The 24,240-nt window shown below is 53.6% G+C and overlaps 9 protein-coding genes across 9 annotated transcripts; 2 read left to right on the top strand and 7 right to left on the bottom strand.

Annotated features, from left to right (window-relative positions):
• Positions 1–2,331: 2,331 nt before the first annotated feature.
• PG986_003295 (uncharacterized protein) lies at positions 2,332–3,231 on the top strand (the record flags this gene model as incomplete). Its single annotated transcript, XM_066839517.1, has 2 exons — positions 2,332–2,529; positions 2,584–3,231. The coding sequence occupies 2 exons, from the start codon at positions 2,332–2,334 to the stop codon at positions 3,229–3,231; spliced, it is 846 nt and encodes a 281-aa protein (XP_066704581.1).
• A 775-nt stretch (positions 3,232–4,006) lies between these two features.
• On the bottom strand, positions 4,007–5,565 carry PG986_003294 (uncharacterized protein; the record flags this gene model as incomplete). Its single annotated transcript, XM_066839516.1, has 7 exons — positions 4,007–4,430; positions 4,493–4,561; positions 4,618–4,698; positions 4,751–4,806; positions 4,883–4,949; positions 5,038–5,345; positions 5,416–5,565. 7 exons carry the CDS (start codon positions 5,563–5,565, stop codon positions 4,007–4,009), a joined length of 1,155 nt encoding a protein of 384 aa, XP_066704580.1.
• A 4,736-nt stretch (positions 5,566–10,301) lies between these two features.
• On the top strand, positions 10,302–11,586 carry PG986_003293 (uncharacterized protein; the record flags this gene model as incomplete). Its single annotated transcript, XM_066839515.1, has 2 exons — positions 10,302–10,481; positions 10,603–11,586. 2 exons carry the CDS (start codon positions 10,302–10,304, stop codon positions 11,584–11,586), a joined length of 1,164 nt encoding a protein of 387 aa, XP_066704579.1.
• Positions 11,587–11,763: 177 nt separating this feature from the next.
• Positions 11,764–12,658, bottom strand: PG986_003292 (uncharacterized protein; the record flags this gene model as incomplete). Its single annotated transcript, XM_066839514.1, has 3 exons — positions 11,764–11,922; positions 11,989–12,213; positions 12,317–12,658. The coding sequence occupies 3 exons, from the start codon at positions 12,656–12,658 to the stop codon at positions 11,764–11,766; spliced, it is 726 nt and encodes a 241-aa protein (XP_066704578.1).
• A 1,184-nt stretch (positions 12,659–13,842) lies between these two features.
• PG986_003291 (uncharacterized protein) lies at positions 13,843–14,762 on the bottom strand (the record flags this gene model as incomplete). The annotated part of the gene is made up of 2 exons (XM_066839513.1): positions 13,843–14,589; positions 14,661–14,762. 2 exons carry the CDS (start codon positions 14,760–14,762, stop codon positions 13,843–13,845), a joined length of 849 nt encoding a protein of 282 aa, XP_066704577.1.
• Positions 14,763–15,810: 1,048 nt separating this feature from the next.
• PG986_003290 (uncharacterized protein) lies at positions 15,811–16,575 on the bottom strand (the record flags this gene model as incomplete). Its single annotated transcript, XM_066839512.1, has 1 exon — positions 15,811–16,575. The coding sequence occupies one exon, from the start codon at positions 16,573–16,575 to the stop codon at positions 15,811–15,813; it is 765 nt and encodes a 254-aa protein (XP_066704576.1).
• Positions 16,576–17,499: 924 nt separating this feature from the next.
• Positions 17,500–18,307, bottom strand: PG986_003289 (pectate lyase E; the record flags this gene model as incomplete). The annotated part of the gene is made up of 2 exons (XM_066839511.1): positions 17,500–17,848; positions 17,922–18,307. 2 exons carry the CDS (start codon positions 18,305–18,307, stop codon positions 17,500–17,502), a joined length of 735 nt encoding a protein of 244 aa, XP_066704575.1.
• Positions 18,308–19,440: 1,133 nt separating this feature from the next.
• PG986_003288 (uncharacterized protein) lies at positions 19,441–20,790 on the bottom strand (the record flags this gene model as incomplete). Its single annotated transcript, XM_066839510.1, has 1 exon — positions 19,441–20,790. One exon carries the CDS (start codon positions 20,788–20,790, stop codon positions 19,441–19,443), a length of 1,350 nt encoding a protein of 449 aa, XP_066704574.1.
• A 1,160-nt stretch (positions 20,791–21,950) lies between these two features.
• Positions 21,951–23,546, bottom strand: PG986_003287 (uncharacterized protein; the record flags this gene model as incomplete). Its single annotated transcript, XM_066839509.1, has 2 exons — positions 21,951–23,294; positions 23,376–23,546. 2 exons carry the CDS (start codon positions 23,544–23,546, stop codon positions 21,951–21,953), a joined length of 1,515 nt encoding a protein of 504 aa, XP_066704573.1.
• Positions 23,547–24,240: the final 694 nt, after the last annotated feature.

Raw genomic sequence — 24,240 nt, 5'->3', positions numbered from 1 at the left:
GGATATCACGTGATAAGTATAGTGCTCCTTGATTGGCGGGATCGCTTGAGTTCCGCTATAGCAGCATTAACGGCTTCTTTCTTAATATTTGTCTGTAACCATTAAGATTAGGTTAGGATTAACCATCGGTACTCTCAGGTTGTGCTGGACGAGTTAAAGAGGTTCGGCCAAAAAAAAAATCTTTATTATCCCCATTTGACCTCTCAATAGCTCGGGTCAAATAGGGGTAGGTCGGATATTTCTCCGGGCAACATTGTATTTCCCAACAGCAGAACCGATAGCAACAACAGAAACTTGGAATACTTTGAAACGTTCCGAGAGTTCAGTCAAGCCCGAGTATCGGAAACCCATGAATATCGTTACTGACGCCAAGCCGCTTTGTCTATTGTATACTCTTTAATGTGCCACTTGACAGGCTCGTTTGGGGGAAAGCATTGCTCACTGCCCTTTTCTCCGTTTGATTCTACCGCTTCTGCGTAACGAGTAACCACCATCAAAGGAAACAGCTTCCGCACGGGGCTCTTCTTGCGGGGGACTCGGAGCCGGCTCGCTGGCAAAGGACTAGTTGCCGCAAGTTAAGATGATCAGTATCATTTCGTGAAGAGGTATTGGGATCGATGCCATACTTGCCTTCCCAGCACTCCACTTTGCGTGAACGATGTATATAGGGGGGGCTTCATCCTGCCCCTCGGACTCCTCGGATTCCTCGGAGCTCTGGTGCCTAGTCCGCTTTCTTGACAACGACGGGGGTAGCGACAAGTGCTCGCGGGTCTTTCTGGGCCGTCTCGCCGACTCTGGTTGGGATACTGGCGTTTCCAGTCCTGTCCTCGCGTGATCACATGGAAGCTGGGTGAGTTTCTCGGCAGGGAGGGCAGGGTAGCTCCAATCGACGAGATGCGAATTTCCGGCCAGGGCATGGACAGCCCAAAGCGCTAGGTTCATGGTCAATATCGGGGGCTCCCTGTTGTCGTCTCCCGACAGGCGGCATTCCCAAGGGATGGAGACGTATTCCATCATACCATTTTTGATCAGGCATCTCTCCAGGACTTTGTCGGATGGGTTGCCTGGAAACAGCGGTCAGTTACGAAATGACTTGGGCCGTCAGTCAGGTCTTGCCTCGAAATTTGTCTATTGGCTGAATGCGGAATATGAAGGCTTCTTGCGTGGATATGATGCAGCCATATCGGCACCCCTTGGCAACACAATATGTGTAGGCCTGCCTTATCGGCATCGCGTCGTTGGCACGAGTCTTGCCACCTTTCCATTTTCCATCTTGATCGATCAGTTGATGGAGGATTTGGCTATGCCATTTGGTTGCTGGTTTGACTTCCTTGGGCAACCTTTCCCTTGCTTGCTTTATTGAGCTGGGCCCTCTTTCACACGCAGCTATTGCGCCGCCATCCGGGACCCCTTTTCTGGCACGGGGTTGCTTAGCCCGTAATGAGGGGTCCTCCCAGTTCGTCAGTCCCTTCCAATGGACCCAGACACATGGATGTAGAGTGTCTTCGACAGCCTCAAGTGCTGCCTGAACGATTGTATGGTTCCACTTGCTGACGATGCTGACAGTCGTGGGCTCGTCTGTCACACGCTTATCCGTGGAGAATAGCGTGGGGTAGTGCGGCAGTGTGGCCCGCGGTTTTCGGGCTTCTTCCATGAGCTTACCACCATAGATGGATTCGAGATTGTGGAAGTTGAACTCCTTCCATTCCTTTAGCTGGCTTGGGCTGTACCACGCACGGTTCGTGGTATTTGCCTTGCTGGCTGGGGGTTCGTGCACGACCTGGCAGTTTTCTGACGTGAGGAGTTCGAGGATTGTTTTGGCTCTGGTATCTACTGCCATCGTGGCTGCTAGTAGCACGCAGTCATCTCTCCTCTGCCCGAAAGAAACAATTGCAATCAGGAGAAAGGTCTGGAAAACCTGAGACCGAGTTCCAGCTTCGGCTCGAGCTGTCAGCGAAGTTGCACCGGGAGTTGCCTCGACTTCGGGACGAACACGTTTCCGGATAAGTATTTGCCGGTGAAAGTCGTATCGCGTCCTTGGAAGTGGTGGTGCTCTTGCGGGCTTCATTGGTCCTGGATCTTGTGCTGCATGGGCGGCGTTCGCAAACATTGCGCATTGTAACCAGCTTGCATACCATGCACGCAGTGGTTGGTTCCAACCCCGCTTTCTCTCGATATTGATGCAACATCGTGCGGCAGTACGCTGGGAAGGGGGCAGAGTCCCAGCGGAACCGCCGTTAACCGGGCGGCCCAGCTCTCATTTTTTGCAGAAATCCGAGCTATCAATCTCTGGGAAAGGCTGGCTTTCGATTTGGTGGCCCGGTACGCGAGATGGGCAAGACGAAGAGCCACAAGGTCGCCAACGACCTGCTACCACGCTGTGAGGGCCCCAAGCTCCATGCTTTTGAATGCGAGAATGCCTCGATTGCTTGGGGAAGACGACTGGATGAAGACCGTGGTGATTCCTCCACCACCCAGAGCGCCGTTTTCGAAGTCACGATAGAGTCCCGGGTTTATGCTTTGAAAGTCGTGAGTAGTACAGCGGCGCCGCGATAGCAATACCCGAACTAAAGCCTTGTATAGTTCAAATTCTACGACCCATACTCGGACGCATATTATTGGGGGCCCCTGCTGCGAGAGGATATACCACTGGAGGAAATCCTGTGCTACACCGATCCATTCTTTGCCGAATGTCGTGCGTATGGCCGCATTCACGATGCTCGTGGCAAAAGCGGCAATAGGAGCGCCCTGGCCGTCAAGTGTCACGGTTACCTGTACCTGAGCAAAGACGACGAGACCTTTCTGACAGAATTGGGGGTTGATTTGGGAATCGACATTCTCGACGATAGCCTACGCAAGGCTCTGGGTCAAGATGGCCGCGTTCGTGCAATCGTGAAGGACATGGCGCCAGAGAGCAGTGGAGTTACCGCCAGATCGCTGACAAAAGTGCTTCGAAGAGTCAGAGCCCTAAACCGGCTGAACATATTCAATAGAGACATCCGGTTGGAGAATTTCCGCGGTGGTCTGCTGGTTGATTTCGGGTCTTCTTGGACCAAACCGCACATTGTTCTGGATGCCCTGGGTGCGGTCGACAAGAGGGACTCGCTGCTTGAGGATTTAGTCATGTTTGATGACATGGTTGCAGAGGGAGACATCAAAACCAGATTGAAAGCCTTACCAAATCTGGAGTATTGTGAAAAACTTCGGCCAAGAACGGATAAGGCGTGGTAGGAGGCCCAGCTTGTACAGATTAGTGCCCCGGGTTCGGACGCCATGTTTATTTATCATCATCTGTTTCGACTTTTCTTGTTCCCGCAAATAAAAAGGACATATATATCCTTCCTTAGGTTATCGGGGCTCAGATCCCGAAACTTGTTCTCAAGAACGCCGAAGCCATACTCACAGATAACACAGCCCGCTTTGGTCCTTGCAACGGCGGTTCTTTTCCGTATGGGCGTCTTGACAGCTCCTGAGCTTCCTGGTGGTATTGGAGTCCCGTCCATGTCGTCTAGCACTTTCGTGAGAGATGATTCCTCCAAATGATGCCGAAAGGATTAGGTCAACGTTTCACAAAATAATACTCCGATGGAGACAGCCGAAATACGGAAAGACCGTTACCATGACGGCCCGTTAGCAACAGGGGTGTGTTACATGGGTCATGAGTCAAGCATATCCATCGAGGATCTTGGTTCAGCCCTAGATACCAAAACTTGACTCGGACCTGGCAATTTCGAGGTATACATACTCTTATTAGTAATCATATCATCCACAAATAGACCGTATATATATAAAATAGATATAATAAAAATTAAAGATATTATTGTATAAATCAATACTCCTTGCCATCTGATCCGGACAGCATTACGTAACAACCATACAAATACAACGCTGTCATCTCGTGCATAGTAAACCACGCTCCTTGGCTCGTACAAACGAGCATTTGCTGCATGCCTCATTGAATCCAGTCCAAGCTGCTGAAACAAAAGAATTCGCCGCTCGTGACTGTCTACCTACTAATTTCAATCTGCCGGCTGACCACGATCCCCGGAGATAAGGTTCCTCCATTCTTCCCCGAAACAGAATCTGGCCTCACAATCTTCTGCTGGCTCTCGGTTTCGCTGCCATCGAAGTAACTATCCTCGCTGGGCGAGCCCCCTCGGATCTTGCATGTTCTTGTTTGAGTCGTAGTAGTCACTTGGTCGCCGTGCATTCCACTGGTGCCGGAGCCCATTTCGTAGTTGTCGAACGACTGGTACGGGTGCTGCTTGTTTGGGATATTCGAGGCGCCATAGCCAGTAGGCTTAGACGAGTCGTCGGTACCGCCCAGCGAGAGCATCTTGCGGAAAAGGGGCCGCAAGGTGGAGAGATTTCCAACAAACACACCAACGCCGTTCTCGGCATACCCCCAGATGACAATGTTGCACAACCCGCTACAAAAACGATTGTTAGTGAATGGTTTCGGTGTAGGTGAAGAGAAGCAAGTGAGACCCACAAGAGATAGTCGTCGGAGTTGGTCAGGTTCACCGTGTACTTCAAACGAATGCAAGCCGACAGTGACGCACTGCGATCTTGGTTAGCGAAGGGGGTAAAGCCGCAAGTGGGATCGCATAAACCTACAAGATTCCAAGGCCTAAAATGGCCGCCACTGACACCTTTGCGTTTCGGTTGAGCTTGACGTTCCATAAGAGAGGAATGGGCCTATGATTGATCAGTATAGTACACGACAAACGTCAACAGGAGGGCCACAAACATGAGAGCGGTAGCCCAGTCGGTGAAGATATTCACGGCGGTCGTGGCATAGTAGATCTAGGAAATAGTAAGCACAAGTCCTCTCGTACAGCAGCCGACTGCTGATCCCATGAGACGGCCAAGAGTTACCTACATCAGCGAGAATAGCCGGGTCCCGGCAGTGGGTTCCTTCAGCCATGAGTTCGGAATCCCAAGCGGCACTAGGAGCCTGAAGTTAGTATAAATGCAAAAAAGAAAAAAGAAGGAAAAAGAAGGAAAAAACTGCTAGGGCTAGAGCTGAGAACTTACGACACTGGCATGCATTGAAAGATGATGTACAATGCGGCGATAAAGTTCATGAGGGTGAACATGGCCATGATAACGTACTGCGCCCAGATATACGCTTTTCTGTTTTGGGCAATCCGTACCAACATGTAGCCGATCGAAAGCTTGACAGGGATGATGGTGACGCAGTAGAAGACCTCGAACATGAAGAACCAAAAGAGCCCTGATTCCATGTACTTCTCGTTGCCCGGCTGCTGGAGCCGGAACGCGTGGATGCCGACCCCATTGAAGGAAGCGACCAGGCAGGATATCGACAACACGGCAAATGGAAACTAAGCAGAAGTCAGTAAGGTGGGCATGACGAAGCCAAACAGAAGAAGCCAAAGCGAAAAGTAGACATACCATAGCTACCGCCATGAGGGAATCCTCCATGCCCCAGCTTGCCCTGGTGACTCTGCAATAGACACGCATGGCGAAGGTGAGAGTTGCCAGGATGATCAAAGTGATCACGGTGCCGGTGAGATGCGGAGCATCGTCCAGGAAGATGGTCATGATGATGGGAGTACCTAGCCAACCAAAACAAAAACTCAAAATAGTTGACCACAAGGAACCAAAAGTCAAATACCAGAAGAAACAATGGACGAGCTCTGGGCAGATCTTGAGGGGAAACTGTGCGTTAAATTCCGCCAAAATCCCGGGGTAGTCTTGTTCTTGAACTCCAAGCGGCCGGGAAGACGACAAGTCCTGGGAGATGCCCACATGCACCGGTTGAATCTCGCCTCCTCCTTACGAGGGAGGCCGGGCCTAGTCGTCCTCCACTATTGCCCGGCCCATATATATGTAGCATATCAGTCGTCTGCTGAATCCACAGAGAGCGCATATCATCACATGGATCAATGGGGTAGAAAGGGTCACTAATCACCCATAACCACGGCTTATTAGGGCTATCGCATCGTCAGACACACTGCGACCCTTCATCACATTCTGCGGAATTGCACGGACATGCCCAGGGTATTGACCCCGTATGGATTTCCCGCGCTGCGTCTGACAAGAGATCTAGCATCCACCAGCCCTGGGGTTAGTTAGTCGTTGCTTTTTGTCGTTGGCGTCAGTCTTGGATGCGACTTCACAAGGTCGTCTATCCCAATCCGGCGCAGGCCCGATTCGATCTGCAGTTTCATGTACTCTCGTAACATTGACCATATCGAAACGGCCAACAGGACGGTAGCGGGAGTGCATATCCCAAGCTTTTGGTGGCTTCGCTACGATGCACCTGGATCAATCGTCAGGAGCAGACAGGCCATCCCTGGGAGAGGCCCCCTAAAGCCCCTACAGGGATTTCCAGCTCCATAGAAGAGCCACTCGAGCTGGTGCCGGGCGATTATGCGTTGTGGTTCCCCCCCCTGCATCTTGACAGGGCTCACCGGGGCTGCGGGTCGAGTCCTCTTTGCCCACAGACGATACCCAGAATAGGATGGATACAGACGACGCAAAATGAAGCCCATGAGCCTGGCACGCAGTCCGACTCCGCGTGGGTGATCGAAATCGGGTTTTGGTGCTTGGCAGAGAGAAACAAGCAATATGTTGGGGCAGGGCCTCGATGGTATGATGGCAGGGCCTCCACGGTCGAAATGAAAGAAAAACCACAGTGGTTCGTTTCCGTTCGATCAAGGTGCTCCTTTTTCCCGTTGTTTTGGGGGTGGAGGCATTCTCACTTACTTACGTAGAGAGATAAGAAAAAAGAAAAAAGAAAAAAGCTGCAGAGGGAAAGGGCGATGCTGCACGTCGCAACTTCCGCTGCCACTGTTTTCTGCTCAATGCGGCAGTCAGAGGCCCAAGTGGGTAGAGGGTGGGTCTTTTTGCAAATGATGGAGCGCGGAATTGGCGTAGCGAGCCTAGCCGATAAAGAAAAAGATAAAAACCGCGTGTTCTGTCGTTTCGCGATGGAAAACACGGCAGCGGAAGCACATTCGCCAAGCGCGGATTTCCTGCTGCATTTTTTCGTCTTGGGTACCTAGGTACCTACATATACCTAGGCATCTGCACGAGGGCGGTTCCGTCGCCGAAAGGCCGAGATGTTTTCAGTAAGCATATTGATCCATCCAGATCACCACTCAGATTGCCGCGCAGGGGTTCTGTCTAAAGGCCGAGGTCTCGATTCATTGTCTTGCATACGTCAAGTTTTTTGTTTGTTTGTATGCGAGTTTCCCTGTCTGTGACCTACCTGACAAATGGAAAAGGGGATTCCGCATTGGAGCAAGCTGGAAGTGCATGTATCCACCAAACCGGGAATTTATGACGTATAAGAACAGCTTCTGCTTCCAAATGCAACGCAGCAAGAGATTTGCTTCGCGATCTGGGTGTCAACTTGGAAGCTCCTCCCGCTGTCAACTGTACATATCCATGCCCATGCCCATGCACCTGGTTCGTTCTGTACCTGATCAGCCTGATATCCATTTCCAGTCCAACGGTAGTGCGCCATTTGTCTTCTCATCACGGTCTTGGCTGGTTCTGGAAAAACATCTCCTCTCCATACAACGGACATGTCCGTAAACGCTCTCCCACCCCTTTGATTACGGCAGCGAATCGTAGCGCCGTCCAGGTTAGCTGCGATGTTATAGGCGTGGTTCCAACACGGCAATGGTCCCGTTTTCCGTTAGAGGGCACGTGACGGTTTCTGGTGAGAGCTAGGCAGGCGGCACAGCGAGTCTGCAACAGGAGTCCTGGAGGACCTAACAGCTCGCTTGGCCTCCAGCCCATAATAGTAGTACGTGCTAAATCCGTTCTGAACCAGCTAAAACGGTGGGGTCTGCCACTCCCGGTGGACTGAACGATACAACCTTAACAAGCCTCATGTGCAATTCCAGCAATTGCCAAGCCACGGCACTTCTTCCCCGAGCCCTGGATGGAATGTCGAGCTGCCACCTGCACTGTCTTCCATGTCTATAGTAGCCGGCCCTTCCCATATTACCACAGCACCGTCTCGCAAACATGGAGACCTAGGCATGGACAGGCCCTTTAAAGAAGGTAGTGGAAGCGTGCGTCTCCCGACCAATTAACGACTCAGGCAGGGCTTCTCGACCCGAACCCGATGAATCAGGCCAATGGGCCTCCACTAGACGCATGCAAGTGGGACGAAAAGGGGCTCGGGTAGATCGGTAGTTGTGTCACCGGCAGACCCAAGGACTCGAGCATATCTCGCTACCTAGGTATCTAGCAAAACCCTACGGTTTCGGAGTCGACAACAGATGGCGACGCCGCACCCATGAATGGATCTTAGGCCTTGGGCATCTATGGCTCGTAGAACCAGCCGAGTCTAGAGCAGTACGACGGACTAAGAAGCGCCCATCCAGCCAGCTAGTGTACCCTCGAGATGGAGATCAAATCTAACTAGGTAATCTTCCTTAGTCCACCACGACTGCATCCAGCATAGCATTGTTGGGCCTGCTACTTGTTTCGCCTCGCGGCCGACTAAAAGCCCGAGCTGCCCTATTTGGCAGGCTAGACAAGAACACTAACCTTGATCCAGTCGCCTAGCTGGAGACTAACAGGCGTTGCTACGAAACCGAAACCTGCCTGCCTGCCAGCAGACAAACCGTGTGCCGTGCCCTCGGCAGACCAGCTTAAGGGTTTCAGAGCCATGCACACATGCCAATCGTTCTATGAGGCCCGAGGAGCTCCTGGCCTTTGCATTGTAGTCCCCAGTACACCCCCAAACAGACATCCGTGGTCGTACTCTATCTACTTTAGTCTAGTGCGAATAGTTGACCCAGGAGAATCGAAAAGAGATACAACGAGTAAAGGCGTCCCTTGAAGGCATCAATGGCCCAAGAGAACTTTCGTGTATCGATAAACTGCACCACTTGGCCATCCACACCCGGCCCATACCAGTAGTGTTGCCTTACAGTTCAGAGTAGCGGAATCCATATAGCCAATGGCTAAGCAGTGAAGAGGACAGCGTGAAAGTCGAGATAGACGACGTAACTAGAAAAGTATTTGGGCAAGATAGTCTTGAGCCTGACACTGTCAAGATATGGCTTGTCCCTTAAAGTATCACTAAGCAGAGCTGGAATCATACACTTGATTTCTGCAGCAGTCCGTATGATATGGATTCAATGAGTACCTAAGTAGTTTGATATCCTGAGTTATACCTATGCTCGCACACAACACAACCGTACAACAAGTACTGCCACACCCCCTTCTCAGGAGTAACGCAATCCAATGGCCTAAAATTGTGCAAACATCCTCCAAGCTCCATCGGCTACCGCATTCTAGTTGCACGGAAAACTGTATTCACATTGTGACTTAAGGGATTAACGCAGGACGGCTTCAAACCTTTAGCAGCTTGTAATATTAGATTTGTGGCTTTTGTGACCCACGGTTCAGAGCCTTTGTGGCTGGTGATAAAATTGCAGATAGGATATAGCAGTGGCTTGATTTGGCTATAGTCGTAGTGTGGATCGACTGGTCACTATCAGATTCTATACCAGGTAGTTAAAAACGGTACAGTTCTCTTGATGTATGTTACATGGACTGCAGAAATATATTCTATAATCAAAGAGCACCGCAATACTGGAACTAGCCTCCTTTGATGCGATGCGGTTCCTCACGTTGTTTCCATGCCCCTAATGGATGACCAACAGAGCCGGATTATGTACCAACAGCTTGAGCCATCTAGCAACACAAGACAAGCACCAATGCAAACGATAAGAGATATCCCTCCCTGGATTGCCAAGCGACCAACTGACGAACACAGCCGGGTTTGTGTCGGTGTTCGGTACAAACAGCCATGGCACTCGAGAACTGACAGCATGATTGCCAGGAAAAGAAGTCAAACATCACCACACTGCTTGGTTACCTGGTCACGCCACAGCACGCTCCTTGAGTTGATGGGAGTGAGTTGTGTGCGAAATGACAACGGATACCACCATATCCAGCAAGATCATGGAGCAGAACATTAGCCGTACCAATCATAGCGTCCATACTCCTCCATACTCCTCCATATAATCTGCATAAGCATCTGGTTCAGGACTAGCTGGTCACCCATCGGAGCACATACGGTGAGTCCAATACACTGAGAGGGGACACAAACAAGCCAGACCCTACTGCATTGAATATCGCTTCTTGCAGTGCTTCTCCGTGTACCCGAGTGCATACTCCCGCAGACTGACCCCCACGGCCACTAGCCAAGAAGGAAAGAAAAGCAAAGCTCGTAAGCTGCTCCTCTGCTTAATTGCCCCCATTCTATTGCTTTCATTGCCACCAAAAGAAGAATGGCTCTTATGAAGATGCTCTTGTCACTCGTCGCCCTCTGGACGCCAGCCATCACGGCAGCGATCCACTACCTGTTGGTTGGCACCTTCTCTACCAACAGTATCTATACACTCAGCTTCGACGATGAGACGAACCAGCTCACCGGACTGGCCAACATGTCGACTCCCGTCGGTAGTTCTTGGCTAACCCTCAGCGTAAGTATCCAACCCCCCACCCCCCTCAAGCAGTAGCAGGTTTTGCCATGCTTGGCAACCAAGAAAAAAAAGGGCCATCACCATCGAGAATGCTCGTTTCCTGACGGCCCAATCTCTCTAGAAAGACAAGCGTACCCTGTACGGCACCGCCTGGGACGTCCAGCCAGCCGCCTTCGTCAGCTACGCGGTCGAGGACGAGGGCCTCACCCTCACGCACCAGGCGACCGTCCTGGCCGGGGGCGGCTGCACCGGCTCGGCCATCTTTGTGCTCTCGGCCGCCGACCCGCCGTACACGGTGTACGGCAATCTATACTACCGGGACGCGCGGTGCGGCACCGTCTTCTCCACGGACCCCAGCACGGGCGCGCTGGTCGGCGGCGGTGGCGGTGATACCGGCATCGTGCAGAACTACACGTACGAACTGCCCGGGTCGGCCGTGCACGGCATGACCTGGAGCCCGGCCATCGCCAACGTGGTCTACTCGGCCGACACGGGCGGCAACGCCATCTGGACGCACTCGCGCGACAAGGACACCGGCGCCCTGACGCCCGTAGACAAGCTCGTCCTGCCCGTGGACGAGCAAGGCGGGCACTGCGGGCCCCGCCACATTGCGGTGCACCGGCAGGGCCTCTACATGTACGTGGTGTGCGAGGCGAGTTCCAAGATCATCCAGCTCTGGCTCGACTCCGACGAGTTCATGACGCCCCACGCGACCGACAACGAGTGGCCCCTCCTGCGCAGCGGCGACGACGCGGCCGACTTCTGGGCCGACGAGGTCCTCATGTCGGCGTCGGGCGACTTCATGTGGGCGTCCAACCGGGCGCGCGACTCCAGCCGCCAGGGGTACGTCTCCGTGTTCGCGCTGCGTTTCGACGGCGAGGTCGCGGCGCAGATGTTCCTGCAAGAGACGGCGACCAGCGGCGGGTTTGCCAACGCCATCGCGCCCAGCCCCTTCGACGACCGCGTCGCCGCCCTTACGGAGAACGTCACGGGCTCGGTGGAGATCTGGCGCATGGCGGACGATAACCAGTCTGCGAGCGTTGTGGCGCATCTCGACATCCCCGATGGCGGAGGGTGCTGTGCCAACGTGGTCTGGTATTCCTGAGGGTGCTCGAGGATTCTTGTAAATGCTATATGGCTTAACGACTACGCCACGGCATACCCACATTCAGAGATTCTCATGATAGACGAGGCAGTCGTCATCGTTTCTCAGCAGAAGCATGTTCAGGGGGTTGTTTGATCAGCCCTCTTGACTAAAACCATGGGCGCATTTTACGAAAATCTAGGACCAGTTCTTGTAAGTGACGTTCCAGTGATCAGACACCAGGCTGCCTGCCGAAGTAGGCTCGAGCAGGATAGATCTAGCCGTAGCATCGTTCCTGTATTGCCAGTTCAAGTAGTTCGCGACAGCTTTGCCAAACTTGCCTCCATTGGTAGCGGACTGGGTTAGGTTCGAGGTCAGCAGGATGGTCCTTGACTGCAGCAAAAGAACTTGAGCTCCACTCACATATGTGTCGCCGTGCCCGGTGTCTAGACTAGCCTTGTAGGATGGAAGCCCTGCATTTAACAATGCATAGTCCTTCTCGGCATTGGGGTATCCCATGTCCTTGGGCCCACCAACGAACCAGGCGACGGGCACCTTGATCTCCGACAGTAAATAACGACGGTCGTCTTGGAAGATGCTGATATCCAACAGTATGATACGCTTGACACGCTCATCGTGGTACGACACCTAGTCAACTTTGGTCAGGCTTTCTTTCCCTTACTGCCCTGTTTTCTCTTTTGGGTTTGTAGAGTATTGTGACTCGGGGTCATAATAAGGGAGGAGAACATACGCTCATAGCCTCCAGCCCACCGCACGAATGTCCCGCCGCGGTAATGTTCTGCAAGTTAATAGTACCGTACTTTCCAGCGCCACCCTTCATGGCCCAGTCGATGCTATCGCGCGCGTCCTGGACGCGGCTCTGTCCATTAGTGCCACCGCCGCCGTTGGGCGGTCCGTCGGCCGCGACGACGTACCCGTGCGACGCGATCTCGGTCAGGAAGTTGCGGTACGTGGACCCCACCGTCGAGCAGCCGCCGTTGCCGAACGCGATGAAGGGCATGCTGACGCCGTCGGCGGGCGGCTTGATGGGCGCGTAGATGGTGTGGTTCGGCAGGTCCTGCGACGTGGTCATCTGCGCCGGGTACGGGCCGGAGCCCTGGGTGACGGCGCCCTGGCCCCTATGTCGTATTGATCAGTCTAGAACACCGACGGCGAAGTAGGAGACGCCCGCTACTAGAACTCCTAGTATGCGACTCTTGCGTAGGGACATGATAAGAGGTCTACCACTATGGTTTGATGGCTCACCTTGGAGATTCACTGCCCGTCGCCCCCGGGTTGTTGCCAGTACGCTGTAGGTAGGCAGCTAGGTCAGGAAGGGGAATGCAGAAGATACCGCCTGCAATGGTATCATCGCCTGTAGCCGGAAAGTAACCCGGCCTGGGTACGAAGGTTCCTGACTGTCTCAGTGAGATAGGCGCGACGGGATTTGCCAGAGTTGTATAAGCCAGAAGGCCGGCAACCCCTAAGTGGTAGATACTTGGTGCCATCTCGGTTCAGGATCCAATGTACTATGCTATCATTGTGGTGCTGGCTTCGTGCAGAGACTCGTATGTCTAACCCATTGAGACATTGGCTATATATACATACGTACATACATACATACATATATATATGTATATATGTATAAGACATCTCCGCAAGACTCTTTGGCATGGGGAATGATCAGCGTCATCCAGGTAAATATGGATACTTTGCCCGATTGCTGGGGGCTCACAGATCTATTATGTCCAAGATCCAATCAATAACGAAATCTATGATCGTGCATGGCTGGTAGTCAAAAGTGATTTGTCAATTTCTTCTGGCTCTATGTTGTATTCGGGCCAGTGGGTAAATCTGCGGTTGAATCTGGGGAAGGACGTTGCATTACCAGATCTGCTTTTGGGGATCAGATCGTGTAATCGTCTTGGCATACCCCGAATCGGACGTTGCTGGGCAGCTCAATGCCGTGCTGCAAAGCCGTGGATATCTGGCTATTGCAGTTGGCCATGTTGTTGGTCGATTGCATCACGGAGCCGGAGGTTGCAAGAACGGCGTAAACTGTGCAACTCAGATCACCCAGTTGGCCACTGGATTCTCACGATTCGAGGTGCTGTACTTGAATTGCGAAAGGGACACTCGAGTAATCGGTGCGTTCGTGCATTGCGGGTTGCGGCGTGTGATCCACCGCCGTTCGCCAAGGGCCCGGAACTGATTTCCCGGCAAGGAAAATGAGGCATGCAATTAACATGAAGGGAAGAGCCTTGGCCGCCATAGCTATCAGATCTTGCCCTCACGCCTGAGGCCTTCCCACAATGCCACCGCAGCCAAGCATTTAGCATCTCGTGCCCCTTCCTTCCAAAGATCCTTCAGCTTCACCAACTTCAGTGTTATCTTCTCGCCATGGTCTCTCAAGCCTGTTAGCTTGCCTGTCCAGTCCTTCAATTGCTCCCTGGGCACTCGTCGCTCATGCATGTAGATCGGGATGTGCTCATCGCAGCCACCAGCGGACGGATACATGGCAGCCGGGAGACCCTCATCGGCCGGCAAGCCGGTGCTGGCATCGCCTTGAGCCAAGTCGCTCATGCACGTCAGCTCGGAGGATGGCAGCTCCAGACCCAGCTCCTCCTTGATCTCCTTTGCCGCTGTGCCTGCAAACGTCCCCCCATCGTCGACCATGCCGGCCGGTAACTCGACGAACTCCAGGCTGCCGGCTGGGATGCGGGCCTGCACGGTCAAGATGACATGCCGCTCGTCGGCCTCGGCCTCGCTGCCCCGCTCGACGTCATCGGGGATCAGGATGACCAGCATGGCGACGCTGGGCCCGCGCAGGAACACGCTGGCTGGCAAGCTCTCGCCCGCGGTATTGGAGACCTCGGCCTTGAATTTGAGAAATCCCAAACGGCTCCCGCCGAAGAGATCGTACGACTGGACAGTGATGCTGCGGAGCGAGTACGGGTCATCGTTGAAGGGATGTGTGGGACGAGCTTGTAACTTGAGCGACCGCTGGACGGTGCTCAGCCAATTCTAGCAAACAGGCGTCAATGCAAGAGAACTTCACAAACTCGGATTGCAACAAAACCTAGTAGCTTACTTACCTGGAACGGGGCAAAGGCAAGGAAGGTTGCCTTTTCTAAGCCGTCAGGCAGTGTGACGGGGATGTCGGATTGCTGCTCATGGTTAATGTTAAAAGATGCCATCATGCGCCGAGGCTGGTTGGCTGGGCTGGTGAGGTGAGAGGTGAGCTTTGGCGAGTATCTAAACGTGCATCTGTCTCGGAGCACCGATCTGGCAACTCGTGACGTTCGAAAATGCAAGTTTATCATGAAGAGTTTCAGTGATGAGGACAAGTGCACCTCTGATGATGGATGGTGATGGTGGTTTAGGTACCGAGTTCAGGTGCTATTGGTATCACTGCCTCTGTTTGCAGGCAGATACGTGCCAGTGTTACCCCACCTTAGCCCCGGGAGCTTAACGCCTGCTGCCAGTCCGCATCATACGAAGTAGGGGGCTCATTGTGTTACCCAATCGACCGGATTACACATTAATAAAGCAGCAATTTGGTCCTCAAAAACCATCGAAATGGTTCTATACTTCCACGCATTCCGAATGTGGTGTATACCAGCTCAGCCGCACAACTGTTATAATGCGCAGTTGACTCAAATAAACTGTCTAGGAAAGCGATAGTCAGACATTCTGGAGCCACATACTCGAGTAGGGCCAAAAAGGAAATGAATTTTCTCCCATACGGGGAATCGAACCCCGAGCTCCGCGGTGAAAACGCGGTATGTTAGCCGTTACACTATATGGGATAGGCTTATACCGTTATGGACGGTTATGTCTACAAGACTTTGTATCTAGGATTATATCATTTTGACCGTCATACTCGAAGCTTGCAATTTTTCACTTGGCGCAAAAAACTTCAAAATGCTTCCTCGAGATTTGTCTTCGAACTCCTACCTTTCAAAAATCTATAATCAAGTTTCGGCTAGACGCCGATGTAAGGTTGTAGTAGTAAGCAGCACGGAGATGCGATCGGCAACTTGGAATCTAGGATGGACGAGATCTAACAGAGAGCACACACCAATCAACATATTCATGTCATAGTTATGTACACTGATCCTTTTCAAGTTTAAATACATTGGAAAGGCGAAAGTTATGATATTGTTCCATCAACGTGTATGGGCCCCTCCCAACTTGAGCGCACATGGTTGAATCAATCAAAGCACAAAAGATGTTAACTCATCTTCAGACCAAATGGCCGCCACTCCGCGTCTTCACAATCTCGCCCGTGGCGTTGCGGTCCTTCATGAGGTAGAGGTACGCCTCCGCGACGTCCTCGACCCGGCCCGCGACGCCGGTCGGGACCTTGTCGGCAATGGCGCGCATCATGTCGGCCTTGTCCTGCGCGCTCAGGTCCTTCCAGAGCTCCGTGTCGACGAACCCGGGCTCGACGGCGTTGACGCGCACGGGCGCGAGGTCGAGCGCGAGGTTGCGCGTGAGCGCGACGATGCCGTTGGCCACGTAGGCCATCAGTGCCCAGCCCGGGCGCGGGTTCTCGGCGATGCCGCCTGTCGAGAGGATCAGGCTGGCCTCGCACGTCTTGGGCAAGCGGCGCCCGGCCACTTTCCCCAGGATCAAGGGCACGACCTGGCGAAGATGGTTCGCCTTCCGAATCATCTCGGGCGTCAGCTCCTGCAGGTCGCAAATGGTGAGCCCGTCGTTCGCCGTGTAGACGACGTGGTCGACGTGGCCGCCGGCCTGGTTGAAGAGCTCCTCGAGGTCCTGCTCGACCGTGTCGTGCGACAGGTCGCAGCCGAACCCGGCGATCGAGGCGGACGGGTAGAGCGCCCTGAGCTCGTTCACGGCCGTGTCGGCCGAGTGCTGCGACGAGCCGGCGATGGTGACGCGGGCGCCGGCCTCGATGGATGCCTCGGCGGTCCCGCGGCCTAGGCCCTTGGTGCCGCCGATGCAGAGGACATGCTTGCCCGCCAACTTGTTGTACTTGGACATCTTGTAGACTGACTAGGGTATTGGCAACGTTTGTTGAATCTAGACTATCAGACTGGAGGTAAATAGACTGTAGGATGGGGGGTTTCTTGAGCCTTTGCTTTCCTTCGTGACAGCATTATTATTCTAAGGCGATTGACGGGAGTATTTATATGTGGCGACACAACCCCTTGACTATCAGTCTTTGAGTATACCTACGCATGATGTCAGATAGTTGATCCGTCTCTTTTCCGGAGTTAACCCCGCATGGTGGCATAGAGTAAATAGGTTGTGATCTTTGGCGAAAGCTAGGGTGGTGTTGCAGGTTGCATCCTTGTGCTGTTGCCTTAAGTCCGTCAAGCTCCGGGCGCTCCGGTCCGGGCTTGGAGCCGACGGTTGTCCTATTGGGGTCAAATACTGCATTTCGTACCGAGATTTCCAGTAAGGTTCTGCAAGAAGCTGGCATTCTCATCTGCGTTCTGGCAGGCGTTTTGCATATTCTAGGTCGGACTCCGAACCCGATGCTTTTACCTCCGAGTTGTGTTCCCCAAAGCGCTTATAGGCAGAAGTCTGAACAATATCCGCTATCACCGTGGCTGAAACGCTGCTACCATTCAATCTATGTCCGAAACGAGGTTATCGCCAGTCACACGCTTGCTGTCCTGAATGCTTCGCGAAAACCGTACATGCGCTTCCGTCATCCCATAACCTCGAGTGGATATGAGTGTCGTCAGCGTAGCACCAGGGATCTGCAAGACAAGACATCACTTGAAAATAGAACATCCGTACGGCGTAAACCGAAACCAAACCTATTGAAAGTGGCAAGGAGACCAGTGCCTTTGTCAATTTATAATATATACAGAGAACAAGTAATTGTCGCATCTCGTGCGAAAGGAGAAGTTAAGCAGAGCCGCCAGAACTCGTACTTGGTTGGCTGACTTCCAATGCTTAGCAGGCCTTGAGGGCGGTGAACTTGCAGTGGTCGCTGGGGCCGCTGCCGATCTCCTTGGGCTCGTGGCCGGGCGTGGTGCCCTCGAACTCGACGCAGGTCTGCTTGACCGAGGTGGCGCAGGTGCTCGTGATGGTGGCGACGTCGCCCTTGTTGGAGTTGATGCCGACCAGGACCTTGCCGTTGTAGGCCTTGACGTTCTTGACGTTGACGTTTCGGAGGCCCATGGTCTTGCAGTTGCCGCAGCTGCGGTACAGCTTGCCGAAGTCCATGGCGGTGAAGCCGTCGATAGACACGGTGCCGAGGCCGTTGTGTTGGATGACCTTGTCTTCGGCGCCTTGCGCACCTCTATTATCACAAAGCATCGTTAGCCGGCTGCTTATCTTATGTGTCTCGACTGTATGTGCTTGTGGTATCTTACCCGCCGATGACGTTGGCGTTTCCATTGCCCTTCAGGCTGAGAGCATCCTCGCAGACCTTGGTCCACCAGACGTTCTCGATGGTGCAGGAGCCCTTGCAGTGGACACCCTCGATCTGATCGGCGCCGATGATGGCGTTCTTGAGAGTAGCACCTTCCTCGAGCAGGAACACGGCATCCGAGTCACCGCCCTCGGCCTGACCAGTGCACTTGACGCCGCGACCGTACGTCTTCATGCCGCCATCGAAGGTGCCCGACACGGCTTGGGGCGCCTTCAAGGTGACGGAGCCCTTGGACGCGGGAACGGGGAACGTGGCGCGCTTCTCGAAAGCAGGACCGGCGATGGCGGCCGAGGCGCCGAATACAGCGAGGACAGCAGAGTACTTCATGTTGAAACGATAAAGGTTGGGTAAATAACAAAAAGACTGGAAGGTATCGGAGTGAAAAAGGAATGCGCGATAAGGGGTGGCTGACAGAACCCAAGAGTTTCTACGGCACCGTTCCTGCTTTATACAAGGTCACCCCATGCTTGCTATGGCCCCGGGGCATCTCCGGCAGACAGACAAGGCCATCTCGAGAACCTGGATGCCAAGAGGTCCTGCCAAGCTTGCGGGAGACTGGCTGGATGGACTGTTGCTCGTTTTGTAGCTGTTCATTCGTGGATCTTCCCCATTAAGATGCGGCTCCCTGCAGGGCTATGTGTTTATGGTGCTGGCAGCGGGGTGCCGCCGAAGGCCACAGCCATGGCATGACTTTCAAGGTCAAGGTTTTAGAAGATCTTAGCCTGTTCCTACCCAGCGGTTCTCGAGTAGAGTGACCAGGTTCCACAACCGGCATCTCGACGATGGTCGGGAGGGGCCGGAAATCTGTCAAAAGGGGAGCACAAACAACCGGACAACCAAGGAAGGTAGCAGTCGGGCCACCCAACCCCATAGACTTTCCACCTGATACTTGAGACGGTCGAGGCGCTCATCTCAGCCCATCCATGACCATCGTGCGGGAGAGCTGGGTTAGTGTTTGGGTTGTCTATTAGGGGGTGGGTGGGATCGTCGGACGATCCTGGACACGGGCGATCCATGGATGCTGATTGGTGGAAATGGGCGACGACGAGTCGTGACCTGGGCGAAACAGAAAATCGACAGCATCTAGCGGGTTGACTAGCGCCGGTACTTGGCAGTCATGATGACACCTTGAGGAGAAGCTCTCTCCCTTTGCATTACCACGTCCACTTTAGGGAAATGTCGAATGTAGAGATGACTACATACATGGACTACATATCCGACATGAAGTTTCCAGGCGTATCGACATGATGAGCTGACTTGCAAATCTGCCCCAGGCTCTATGTGCTGTAATTGGCCTTAACCAGCATTGGCATCCGTTTCAGCCAGGCGGGGTGATGAGCCGCTAGACTTTGTCTTTTACAATCTTCTCATGCCCCTTCCCGAAATCACATTTCTCCTTCCTTTGCCGAAAGTAAGCATTGAGATAAGATCCATTACTGGTTTAATGTACTTGGATGATATTACGACGAGCAAGCAACCTCGTCACCAAGACCAATCTCCGTACCGGCCATCAAGAACTCCATGTATCCTGCCCCGGTCTCCAACATGTTCAAGTGGTACTGCTCGGCCGTCGGGTAGAAAGGACAGGACGAATTCTCGTTGCCAAACCCGAACTCGACGGTGAACCCATGGATCAGGTTCAGGCCAGGGTCCGCAAAGTGCCTCGAGTACGCGTAGTCGTCGCTCGCGCCCGACGTGGGATAGAGGTAGGCCGCCTGCTGCACCTCGTAGTGCCTGCCAGTGGCCGCGTCCATCGCGTTGCCCGTCCGCATGGCCGCGTACACGTTCTCCGACCAGTCCTTGCTCGGCGTGTACTCGCCGTACACGATGCCTCCGGAAGGGTCATCCGGCATGAGGCCGCGCACCGCGTCGTAGGTCGAGTTCAGGAAGTTCATGCCGGGCTGGCGCGCCTGGTTTTCGTCGCTTCCCCAGCTGTAGAGCACCACGCCCGCAAAGGAGTGGAGGTCGTGGTACCAGCGGATGTTCGGGAACGAGTCCATGACCCATTTGATGTTGCGCGTTTCCGGCTCTGAAAAGGCACTGGTCCCAGAAAAGGCCTCGCTCGAGGAGTTCCTCGACGCGACGTTCGGGGCGACAGTGGGCTCGAACTTGGTCGGGAAGTCCCACAGGAAGTCGAAGTTGCGGTTCAGATCAACGCCGACGGACCGATCATCTCCAGGTGTTGCCGAGGCCGGGTTCCGGTTCTTGCGCCAGCAGTTGCCCTGAGCTTGGTCGTGCGCAACGCCGTCGGGGTTGCTAAGAGGTACGAAGACGATGCCAGCGGCCAATGCCCGGCTGACATCATGAGCCGAATATGACCGTCCACCATACGTCAGGCCGGTCCCGGTCTTGTTTGCATACAGGAGGTCGGAGATGAAGTACAGAAGATTATCTGACGAGCCTCTTTCGCGTGCATGGATCGCACCATTGAAGTAAACGTGATACGCCTCGGAACAGTTGCCACTCCCGCCCACCTTGCCGCCGAGCATAGTTCTGTTCTCGAAAGTGGTGTATGGCATGGTGAACGTCTCGATGTTATATTCGCTGACGAGACCCCTCATTGCGCTCTCTATCTCTTCGACGCTGAGAAGCGAGTCAAGCTTAGTTCCTGGCTCCTGGGTTCCGAGGCCGCGAGGGAACTTGGCTCCTCCCTCGAAGCGATCGCCCGAGCCGATGGGAAAGCCCGTGTCGTTGTTCCCCTGGCGGCGATAGAGATGGTGGCGCCCATCGCCAGTTTCCTCTCCTGGCAAGAAACAGGCAGACACCAAAGGCATAAGACCGCCTGCCCCAAGGATCTTTGACAACTTCATGATGACAATTCAGCTGCTTGAAAAGAGGAAAGAGGATGAGTAACGCTCATCCGCGCCCTCCACGCTACTTGTATCACGTTAGACAGTGACATTGCCAAGCAGCGCAATATGCGTGTGAGATAACCCCAGGCAATCGCAAGTCGTACAATATCGCACAATGGATCATGGAAGAAGTAGTTTCAATGTCGATGATTATCGTCTCCGCGTCCCTATCTCGTTTAGGCAGTTGGTTGGAGTTGCCAAGGTGTTGCCTGCGCGTACCAATTTCACCGATCCTGGCTGTCGGGTGGGCTCCTGAGGCCCTGAGCAAATCGGCTCAGCTGGCTACTTCTCGGCTACCCGTTGGCTCGGTGTTTCTGATAAGAAGCAGCAGCAATGTCCCGTGGCAATGGTCCCAGGTTTCTTGCCGTGCCGGATATAGTGCCTGATCCAGAAGCCAAGATGTTGCATACACCTTGGCACAACCTTGGCGGTGAATATGAATGCGATTTACCTTCATTTTATAGGTGAAGCAAATGGCAATAAGACAATTTCGACAATGAGGAGCATAGCGAAGTAAAATGGAGATAGTGATACCTCGAGGCCATTAATACATATTGCGTGGTTAGAAACCTACATCCACCATTTTCCCTGAACCAACTTCCAAGGACCCGTGGAAAAGACTTTGCTCGTAATCCGAAAAGCCGCATTCTCTTTTTGACAACATGTTTCGAGAGATTGCCTGCCAATGGTAAGAAAGCATATCCGGAGTGACACGGCACCGTTACCATAATCTAATTGTCGAGGATCCAGCTTGAGCGACACACCCATGATATGACTATCAGATCAAGTTAAGACACCAAGCAGCAAGTTGGTTGTCTTGACCAGGCTGCGGCGTAGATGTCAACAGCACAATCACCAGTCGCCAGTGATGGCAGTACTCTGAACTTACTACGAACTCCACCCCGGACATGGTGCAGTGCACCAGCGGTTCCAGCTGAGCCGCATCCTGAATAGATACATTGGGACGTAGTCACACGGTCAGCCCTATCTCGAAGAGAGATCTTCAAGTCAATGCGACAGTTCGTGTTGATGCAGTAAACCGGGAGCACATATGGGAACGTGATCAGTAAAATCAGGAATGTTTAACGTGCTTGAGGTGCTTTGGCCTGGCGGCTGCTTTATCTGTATTTTTCATGGGCAGTTGCGTCTTTCAGCATCGCCTCTACGCGTTCTATCGTAGCTGCGTCATACAGTTCCTCGGGCTCCTGGCCTTCCTTCAGCACCTTCTTCTCGTGCTGCAGCGCTTCGTCCTTGGTCATGCAGACCAGATCGCTGAGCTTCACGTTGGAGGACTTTTGCGCGTTTTCGCCATCGCCGATCTTGATCATGGTCGAGCTCTTCGGCTTTCGCCATCGGATGAGGTGCAGCCGGTTAGTCAGACCCGTGATGGCGCTCCGGCCCCTGTATACTTCCTCGGTCAGGAAGGCCACATCTCCGATGTTGATGGGTATCTTAAGTCCCACAGCGACGGCTGGATCACCGCCAGCTGCATACCGGACCACTTTCTCTTCGGTCGACTGTAGGCCGGCGAGCATACCGTCGTGCATCTTCTCGCGTCCTCTAGCAGGTAGATAGTCCATGGGGTAGCCGGTTATAGATAGTATAACGTGGTTTGCTACTGTGTAGCCAAAAACAGCCGGCATCGTACCCAAGACTGGCAAGATTCGCGCTCGAAAATCTGGCAATGGGCCAAGGTCTCCAACCGATCCCTTCTGAAATTCGCCCTCGGGGAGCGGGAGCAACTCGGCCTTGCCATCGCCTGTCTTCTCGGTCGAAAAGACGGTCGGAATACCGCTTGTGATTCCCAACAACTTGAGCCGACGCCTGGTAGCCCTTGACAAGCGGTCGTCTGTGCTGTTTCCAATATCTCCTACAGTAATTCTTGTAGGGTCGCTCTTGCAGCCGGCGCCCATGGCAGATATGACTGGTATTTGGTGGTCGTGGCAGTATTTCAGCAGCGCGACCTTGGTGTCAATATTGTCGATGGCATCAATGACGTAGTCGGGCTTCTGGCCGGTCTCCTTCCAGGGCGCGAGCAAACGATCGGCGGCCTGATCCCAGAATTTCTCCTGCCTGAGGTCGAACTGGGTCCAGGGCGTAATGGCGATCAGCCTCCTGTAAAGGCATTGCACCTTGGGTATGCCGACATCGGCCAATGTGGCGACGGCGTGTCGGTTGAGGGAGCTCAGGGTGACTTGGTCGAAGTCGACGAGCCGAAGCTTGGACACGCCGGAGCGCGACAGGGTAGCAGTGGCATGCGAGCCGACGCCGCCGCAGCCGACCACTACGACGAAGGATTTTCGGAGCTTGTCCAGACCTTCGGGGGTCAGGAACACGCGGTTCCGGGCCAGCTGCTCGAGGATCAACTCGTCATCGTAGTCGCCGGCCTGTGCGCGTCGTGCGAGGGCCTCGTTACGTTGGTCTTCTTTGTCGGTCGACGTGGCACCGCCGTAGTTGGTCAACTATTCGGGATTCCAGATCAGCTCGGCCCAAGACTCAGCAGCTCATTCGCGAAAGGCGCGGGCTCACTTTTCCCAAATCACCCCCTCGGCGCCGAGCGAGGGTATCGAGTCCTTGAGCTTGTTTATGCGCTCATTCCGTTGTAATTGTTGGTAGCCCAGGATAGCGCTGGCAACTACAGCGCCGGAGACGACCGCCGTTGTCGCAAACTGCACCTTTGTATTCGAGGTGGCTTGCGAAAGGAACGAGGACATTGTGTGTGTGGTTTGTTTCTCACTTGGCAAAAACAATTCTATGAGTGCATGGCTGGAAGGGAACAAAATCTATAAAAAGCAAAAGATCATGGGTTGCCGCTATAAAATGTCTAGATGTCGCAGACATACAGCATCTCGAACAATATTCGAACTGACTGTGGGTGGGAAATTTGTCGAATGCGGGCGGGACAATTCCGTTCATTTTTAGGTGGGGCCATTGCGCAAGTGTAGTGGTTGATTGCATGCATCAGACAACCACTCAAAGAACAACGCCGCCACTGCAGTAGGCGACATAGGATGCCAACTGTAGTGATTCCCTCCGAAACTCACCCTGTTTCTGTAAGAATTGCAGTCTGGGATTACGGTATTGAAAGCATTATAATTCGCCCAATCTATCCTGCAAGTTACGGGTTGATTGATCGCGGTTGCGATATTATTGATTCTTGGGCAACATGGACGATAGGCGCCCATACGCTCGCTGCCACATCTCTTAGAGACGCACAGGTCACGCATCGCAATCGCTCTACGTCTTCGAGGTGGCTTGGGTAGATGTGCTCACGGCAGAGCACCTCATCTCCCATCGCGGATGCGCCTCAGGGTACCCCTATCCGATCCTTCAGGATGCTTGCAGCAGGATCGCAGCCCCCCCCTCAACGGAATCATCCGTAACACACCATTCTCACGCCGTGGCAGT

Source organism: Apiospora aurea (genome assembly GCF_038362705.1).
Source record: "Apiospora aurea strain CBS 24483 chromosome Unknown utg000002l_segment0_segment0, whole genome shotgun sequence".
Classification (NCBI taxonomy): domain Eukaryota; kingdom Fungi; phylum Ascomycota; class Sordariomycetes; order Amphisphaeriales; family Apiosporaceae; genus Apiospora; species Apiospora aurea.
Note: the sequence above shows the minus strand (reverse complement) of the source record. Positions and strands in the feature narration are given on the sequence as shown.